The 8,811-nt window shown below is 43.9% G+C and overlaps 1 protein-coding gene across 2 annotated transcripts in view; it reads right to left on the bottom strand.

Moving 5' to 3' along the window:
• Positions 1 to 6,642, bottom strand: part of onecut3a (one cut homeobox 3a) — a 22,263-nt gene extending 15,621 nt beyond the window's left edge. For both annotated transcript variants that reach the window (XM_008407127.2, XM_017304205.1), the window contains exon 1: positions 5,175 to 6,642. In XM_008407127.2, the coding sequence (XP_008405349.1) occupies positions 5,175 to 6,213 (1,039 nt within the window). In that variant the 5' untranslated portion in view covers positions 6,214 to 6,642. The remainder of the gene's footprint in view (positions 1 to 5,174) is intronic.
• Positions 6,643 to 8,811: the final 2,169 nt, after the last annotated feature.

Genomic DNA, 8,811 nt, shown 5'->3' with positions numbered 1-8,811 from the left:
ACCTCATGCATCAATTATTAAAGTTCCCCCTATCGATCATTTCACAGACCGACATCAAGCCGTTTTCTTTATGAAGAAAATCTAGATTCGGATGATTCTGCATTAAAACACTTGCCAACTTCATGTTCGACTTAATGCACGTTTTAAAAAATAAATAAATAAATGAATGAATGACCAACAAGTATTTTCAGCCTGTTGCATTTGGGATATTTTTGAAGGTGTTGCAAAATATAGACGACCTTGCAGGCGGGCTCTTAGAAGAGACTGGAGACGTGATTTAAATGGAAACCCCGGTGGGCTCAGTGCTGGACAGGAAAGCAGGATGCAGTGTGGTGTGATTGACGCGATTGTGGATTGTAATATTGATCGATGGGTGGAAGCTGTTGGATGAAATAATGGTGTTTATGGGGCCTACCAGAATGCTATTAAGGAGATACTGGTAAAACTCCAGCGAAGCACCTTGAACTGTCCTCAGCAGAGGTGCAGAGATTATTTCAGAACCACGGACAGCACCTCCATCGAACAACAGCGTTTGCAGAGAGGTCAAAATAGTGCCACGATTCAACTTGAAAACTCCCGCCAGTGATTACTTAAATGAGGAACTGATTAATCAAAATCTGGAAACTGATTCATATATAAAAATCAAAAAGAAAATACATTGATATTACCACGTATTTAACAATCTGGTGATTGCTGGAGAACACCATGATCTGCATTTCAGCACCACAGACAGCGCCGGCTGCATTTAACACTCCTCCAGCTGCAAGTCGGGATACGGAGATCCAAAAGTGCCACAATTTAACAAAAAAGAAATCATTGCATATCCACTTAAACTTACAAACAAATCGGAAACAAATGCACAAATAAAACTTTCAAAAATGCATTTAATGTGAAATTCTTGGGTATTTGTTTTATTGTTGCTTGTTGCAGCGCTTCATGAGTTAATCTGATGCGCTGCCTTACCCATCAAAATCAGTGTGTTTGTAGCACTGCTTTGATGAAGAAAAGGTATTAGCTAATCAGAAAATGATCCATAAATTTGTTTAACACTGAAAAAAAATTACATGTCTTTAAGATATAATTCAGAATTTGAATGTGCAACTAATAACTTATTGGTGTGCTTCAAAAACAAATGGCAATAACGCATTTATTAAATTTCTTTATTGTATTTTGTCACTTTTGGATATCAGTTTCACACTAAGACATGTTTGTTTTTATTTGCAGAACATTTCATTTGAAAGCTTGAAACAAAATGGAGGTGGAAATCATCTCAAATTATGACCACCTGCTTAATATGAGAGCATGGCATCTGCTTGATTTATTGCAAAAATATGAATCTGCCATATGCATGCAACACGTGTGCACAGTGTTCGGGAGAAAGAGTGCAGGTGGAGGGGCTGAGTAAAGTATTATTATTATGCCTGGATTAAGCCTGTGCAAACTGCTTGTAGTCCATTGAAACATGAATAGAGGCCTCCCCACCCCTTATTTTCCTCCATGTTTTTCCGTCTGTGTCCTGAGGGTCTTGACCTGCACACCCTAGCACGTGCTGTAGCCATTCAGATGGAAATTAACCTATGCTGCTCCTTTTTTTTTCACCCAGCCCTTTCTATTATTCCCAGGAAGAGTCAACTCAACATGCCACAACACATACTCCCTTCAAATAATGAAATCTGCTGCTCTTAAAGATAGACATGGCATTACAGCATGTCATGTTTTCTGTGTGTATCTGATTTAAGGATGGAGGTAAACAAACTGCCAAGATGTCCCGACAAGTGAACTACACTCAACAGAGACAACCTGATAAAACAAAGAAAGAAAAAGGTGTGCCTTAAAAAAACAAAACAAAACAAAACAAAAAAACAGCTGTCCCCTCTCCCACAACCTTTTCCAGTTCCCACCTCCCTTCTCCTCTCTCTGCTCCAGGGGAGAGACCAATGGGTGAGAGTGCTGAGGCGGGATAATTGATAGATGCACTGGCTATCCTTATCGATCAGGGCTGTATTGACCTGACCAAATACATTGAGATGGAGTGTGGAATTCAACACAGATGCAAAGACGAATTGTTTTCATCGTTAATGCGATCTTTAAACGCCTCCCAAACCTCACCTCTTCCTGTCTCTCTCTCTCTGTGTATTACATGTACAGCTTTGCAAATAAGCTGTTTGTTTTTATCCTGTTTACACTCCAATGCTCTGAGTATTATGGAAACAGTCACACCGTTGGTATCTTTTCTAAAACTGCGAGGCACGTCTCTCCCCTCGCAGATTCAATGTGAAGGACACGAGATAAGCCCCCCAAACAGTGCCCATATCTCTGTTCTGTTTTCCTTTCAGGAGTGGATTGTCATTTGAGTGTGTGTGTGTGCAGACACTGGCATTTTCACATTAGCTAAGCAGGGCAGCTGTATTGATTTGTGTGACTGTGATGAATTTGGAATAGTAATTTGAATTTATTGATTGATGTGGCTGAGCGAGTATGGCCCAGCCTCACTTTCAGCAACACAACCCCGCCACCCCCTTCCAATCCCCACTAACTCCCACTCCCAGCCCACATGTGCTCTGAGGATAATTGTGATTTTAAATGCAGTAAGTAAAATGTAGCTCCCGACATTTGCATAAGAGTCATTTGTCATTTCGCCCAACTGGAGTTTCCCTGAGATCTGCTGTGGTGGCAGGGTGATGCACAATAGGGTGTACGCTTAAAACGTGCAGCAGATCAGGTGGGAAGTTTGAGGGGAGATAATTGATTACAAGCATAGCCAGTGGATCACATTAAGCTCAAAGAGAAGGCCACATGTATGGAGGGTCAGATGTGCCACAATTCAGCACAAAGATATTCCGCAATACTATATTAAATAACCCATTAGCCCTTGCTTCCAAATTCAACAAATGTACTATTTATAACATGTGACGTGATATGTTTGATATGTGCTAAATTACAATTTACTTTAAAAAAAACAAAAAAAAAACAACAGTATCAATTATTTCAAAGACTCCTTTTGTAGCAGATCATATACTTTTTTTTAACTGTTAGCCTTACCCGTTCAGTCGATGGGCAAGAATAACATTTGTCTAATTAAAATGATTGACCAAAAGTAGATTTGTTGGGCAGGTTAACCAGTCAATTGTTTCAATGACAAACAGCAGAAATTATTTAATTTACTTCTTAGAAGACACAGGACATCTCCTGAAAGTTTTGCAAGGGGCAGGTAGATGGAATTGGAGAAGGGGGCACCAAAACCAAATGAAATAAAAGCTTTCAAAAAATTTCAAGAGTATTTTTTATGTATGTTGCTACTGGCAGCTCATAAAATTTGGGCGCAATAAAATAAAACACTTAGTCTAGTAGTTTAGTAGTCTAGTCTGTTTAGTAGTTTTCAAGTACAGTTTTTGTGTTTATGTCTTCAAGTACCTACTTATCAAAAACAAAGGAATGAATATGTTAGTGCATATTTTCTCACCTGCTACAAAATAATTTAAAAGAGTACTGAAATTCCTAATCTCTTAAACATGTTGTTCAGGTATAATTTGAGTTTGAAGTCAGGCATTTACTTAATCTTGGAGGGGGGGGGGGGGGGTAGCATACCCAGTTGCACACCTGGGTGTATTGCAGCACAAGTGCTGTAAAGCAAACAAATGCACAGTAAAATATCCATTCAATTTACGCCACACCTAATAGGGAGCTTGTTTATTTAGCTACAGGATCGTGGCACATCTGGTCTTCCATATAGTTTGAGCAAGCAAAAGCAGGGGGGAAATGTTGCTCTTACGCCTTTAAGAAGGCCTCAGTCCAACCACATTGAAATATGCAGTAGGTGTGCACTTGCACAGCTCTGTGGCTTCAGCTGAACTGGAGGTTTTATCCTGATGCCGCCAGTGGAAGATATAAAACCCCACAGCCCAATTAGCTTTAACAGCAGTGGCACTTAAAGAGACAATTGTGGAGTGTTTAAATCTTTATTTACCAGAACCCCCACTAAATACGCAAAGGAACAATTTACATGCCATTAAGCGCTTTTCAATAGGGCATTGACTGGAACTAAAATATGCCACTATATCCGCTTAATTGAACTGTTCGCTGAAATACGGCGGAGAAGCGCTGATTGACGTTTGGAGGCGCAGCTCGTCTAAACAGGGGTCTTTACACAAACATCGATGAGAAGGGGGGGACCTTTCACTCACATCTCCGTGGCTTTTTCGTTTTTCATTTATGTCCCGTTAATCAGGTGTTAAAGGGGGGTTTAAAGCGAGGGCGGGGATGTGTGGGTTTCAAATCACAGTCTTAATGTGATAATCTTTGCGCAATAAAAATCGAAACGACTGATCAAGGAGTGAAATCAAAACGGCGAGGCATTCGTTTGAGCTTGTAACGAGGGTACATTGCTTCACAAAAAAGAAACAGCGGATATATTTTTTGGCTGCAGAGTGACCACGAAGGCCTTTAAATCAAATTTGGAGAGTTGATGTCCCAAAAGTGCACAGGGAACACAGCGCAGGGCCAAAGAAAGACGCATCTGTTTGTGTCTCTGCCTTTCAGATCCGAATCGATCCTTTATCAGTGCGCTACACTGAAAGGGGACGCCTGGACCTGAAATATCGATCCATAAGAGGTCATGCTCCCTCTGGCTCTGGCCAGGCCTCAGACTGCACCCTTGTTGGTGACGGCTGCTAAATTATTTGATCACGTTTATTGTAGTTTATTAAAGCTTTTTTTAGCAGTCAAAAATCTGTATCTCAAATTAAAATTGACATTATTTGACCCCTTTTCTGCGAGGGGTTACTTATTTGAACGTGTGTGTAGAAAAGAAAGAAGGAAAACGTCACAGGCGAATAGAATATGCCCCAGTCTGTATCCGTGCGTAAAAGTGCTGCATGTGCGCCAAACCAAACTGGTCTGCAGACTGCGGTCGCACATGATCCGATTCTTTTGTTTATCACCAAGCATGTGTTTATACAGTCGTGGATTGTGGCATCAATCAAAATATAGATCACCCTCCTCCCCTCTCCCCCCACAACATTTAACACCCCAACTGTCATGATGAAGTTTTACTCGATACGATCGACTAATAACTTCAAGTAATGTCTGTTTGAGCAGCTATTGGCAGTCTCGCCACATTGACTACAGATTGATCCCTCCACATCACTCAGGTTGGGAGCTGTCTCCTCACTCACCTGCAAGCCTGAGCGCTGACATCCGCTGGAACTCGGGCTCCTGCAGCCACTTCCACATCCTCCTGAACGTCTCCCGGCCGGATTTGAGTTTACTCCACGGTTTAGGGTTCCGCAGCAGGTCGGACAGAGTTCCCTGGGACCGACACAAGATCCTCTGTGCGAAGATGGCCTGCGGAATGCTGTAGCGCTTGAGCTCCGCCGTTATCCGCTGCGCCACTTCCTTGGTGTTTATCTCCTCCACCTGTCCCGACCCGGCTCCCTGCCCTCCTCCCACCACCGTCTGCCTGTCCCGGTCCGACAACATGGATCCGTTTGCCTGAGAGTGCGGATGGCTGTGATGATGGATGCCGTTCAAGGATGTCATGAGCCCGGCCCCGTGGCCCCCGAGACCTCGGGCCAGGTGCTCATCGCCCCGGGACAGCATGGCTGCGTGGGACTCGAACCCCCCCGATGAAAGCATCTTGTCGTTAGACAGGTGAGCTCCAGGACCGTAGGCGCTCAGGGTCTGCTGCGAGCCGTGCAAGGACCCGAGACCGTTGGAGAGCGGGGACAGGGGCTGTCCCATGCCGGACATGTCTTTGGGGTAGTGGCCGTAGAGGTTACTCATGGAGGCGAGACTGCGGTCGTCCCTCATCAGGGTGAAGCTTCCGCTGACGTTCCCAGCCGCGAGCCGCTGGTGCGCCGGGTGATGGTGAGCATGCGGGTGAGGGTGGTGAAATTTCTCCGACACGGTGGATATGGGGGGCAGGTGCTGCAGCGGCGTCAGCGTGGTGTAGGTGCTGCTCAGGCTCATCCCGGAGTCGCAGGACATGGTCATGGCCGGGTGCAGGGGCCCGGACAGAGCGTGGTCCGTGCGGTAGTCCCCGGCTCCCTCCAGTATGGAGGCCATGCTGGACACCATGGCTGACCGCCCGTGCGACACCAAGTTCCGATGCGACGCCGACGACTGGCGCGCGTGCGGGGCGTTCATTAAGTCGCCTGTCTGATGAGAGTGAGACACGCCGTGCAGATTTCCGATGTTCTCCATTGTAAGCTCCATCGCTGAAAGAATCTTTATTTCCACCCCTCTCTCTCGCCGCTCTCTCCCTCTCCCCGCTGTCGCTCTGTCTCACACTCCTTTCCCAATAAATTTTCAACGATTTCAAAGCCACGCCATTGATTGCAGCTGCTTTCTCTGCGGTCAATCCAGCATGGTTTTAAAAGATCGCCACACACACACACACACACACACGCACACACACACTCACACTCACACACACACACACAAACACACACACATACAAAAAGAAAAGCCCGCGCCGCCAAAAAGCCTCAGCTCGGTCTGTGGAGTGTGTCTGCGCCTGCCCCGGATTACTCTTACTCTTCAGCACCATCTACTATACCCAAAGCGCTGCTCTGCTCGGCTCGGCTGTGTGTATATCGACGCGCCCCTCTCGCTCCTGTTAAGTCGAGACCGAGTCTGTGCGCATGTGCGCGCCCCCGCGGGCCGTGCATCCTCGCTCTCGTCGCTCTCCGTCTGGGGGGCAATCTGACGTCACTGCCCCCTCCTCCCCACGCCTTCTCCCGCCCTAACCGAGTGTCATGCGTTTTGTTGTTCATGTTGCAAACTGAACCACGGATTCCCGAGAAAAGATTGCATTAGGCTTGTCAGATAAAAACACAAAAGTGCAATCTTTTGCAGAGCATGCAACATTTACACTCAGGTGGATAAGAAGGTCTCGCTCCTTGTTTTCTGCGATAAAAGGCGCCAGAAACGCATGTGATTGCTCTGTTGAAGGTTAAATATTAATTGATGATTCACGCCATGTCACGAGTGTGATGAGAAAACGCGCTCAAAAACCGTGTATTACTAAGCTGTTTCTTAATTCAACTTCACACCTTAGATATTTGATCTTTTATCCCAGCGATCTCATCCGCAAATGAAGCCCACATCTTTCCATTTAGCACATGAGCATAACTTTTTCAATTCCAAGTTATTTTCTTTCCTCCGGCGAAAATTACTGCATAAAATCTGCAGAGCTTTATTTCATCATAGCCTCTAGGCTTTGACCCCTCTCCTGCATCTCATGTGCGTTGGTTACCGGCTGAGACCACCAAAATCAAACTGTGCTCGCAAGAAACTTCTCACGCCCTTATTGCAAACTTCTTGCATGAAACCCGCCGCTCGCTCATGTCAATCCACTTCAGCCATCCATCAGTGTCAGAGTGCGTATGGATCAGGAGCTGCGTCGATATAGGTTGGTGCGGTGCCTATTGCAGGAGCCCCGGGTATATGGGTGCAATACAGCATCTCGCACGTCCAAGATCGAGGGATTGGATTTGGTTGTGTGGGTCGTCTTGGAGTGGAAAGTAAGAGTGTAAACTTCATCGAGGTGGTCAAAGAGTTTAGAGAACTAGCTAGAGTTGTACTTATTTATTTATTTATTTGTTTTTTCCATTCAATATTGCTTTTGCTTCCAGTTTATTCAAATTCAAGGCAGTAGTACCACCAACATTCCTATGATTGATTTTATTCTCATCAAAGTCAACAAATCTGAAGTTTGCATTTAAGACCTCAGAAAAGGGTTAAAGGCTATAACCATATAAGAATCAAAAGTGTTATTTTGATTTTAAAAAGCCAAAATGATCACAATTAAACCAAAAGCGAAATAATACGCAACCATCGGCTTTGTTGAACAATTTACTAAAGTTCTTATTTTTGGGTGTAGGCTAACCACTGATTATTTATTTGGTTTTGTTTTTTTATCCGTGTGTCATTTCTTAGCAGTCAAGGCGAACAGCAGAGTGGGTTGCCTTAGGGTGTTGGGGTAGATTTGCTCTACACAAAACAGTGAAGAGAAAATGACCTAACCGCCACCGCAACATTGACTGTGTGAAATCAGAGAATCAAAAGAAAAGACTCAGGTTCAGGTAACAGGTCATAATAAGGAGACAAAAGATTTGTCACATTTCTAATAGTGCAATCGCAATGATCATGATGATGATGATGATGAACAAAACAGCAAACACTTGATACAAAAATGTGCAATTTTGTGTTTATGGAGTTGTACTATAAGTATCAAATAAATCATTTACTGTGTCGGCTTGTGAACATATTAATTTACAAAAGACTAGAATCTGATGATTATTGGCTATTACAATCCATGGGTTAGGAATTAATGCTGCGTATGCCAATACCAGATTTTGCCATTAGCAAGGAGTCTCATAGTAAAAACATCATATGAAAAGTGTGGATTTATACAAACTGATGTGATTGTTGCAGTATTGACCAATACGATGACCATCACATCATTTCTAATACTGTGCAGCCCAATTCACGTTACCAGTGAGTGGGACCCCAAATACAATTAGGAGGTTTGGTGGAGGTGGGAAGAAACAGCCACACTAGACAGACGTGAAGGCATAATATGTAGATATGAGTGCTTTTAATATGAATTTACAAAAATAAGTAGTGGCAACAGTCATGCATTTTTAAAAAATCTATTTCTTCTTTGTTTATTTGTTCATGCATATAGTTATCTTTGTCCATGGCACACACATTTTGAATGTTCATCACTCTCTCCCATATGCTGCCACTCCACAGTTGGCACCACGTTGCACTCAGCTTTGAGCAGATTTTGATTTGTGGGCCCATTTA

The sequence above is a fragment of the Poecilia reticulata genome, linkage group LG4 (assembly GCF_000633615.1).
Source record: "Poecilia reticulata strain Guanapo linkage group LG4, Guppy_female_1.0+MT, whole genome shotgun sequence".
In the NCBI taxonomy this organism is placed as follows: domain Eukaryota; kingdom Metazoa; phylum Chordata; class Actinopteri; order Cyprinodontiformes; family Poeciliidae; genus Poecilia; species Poecilia reticulata.
Note: the sequence above shows the minus strand (reverse complement) of the source record. Positions and strands in the feature narration are given on the sequence as shown.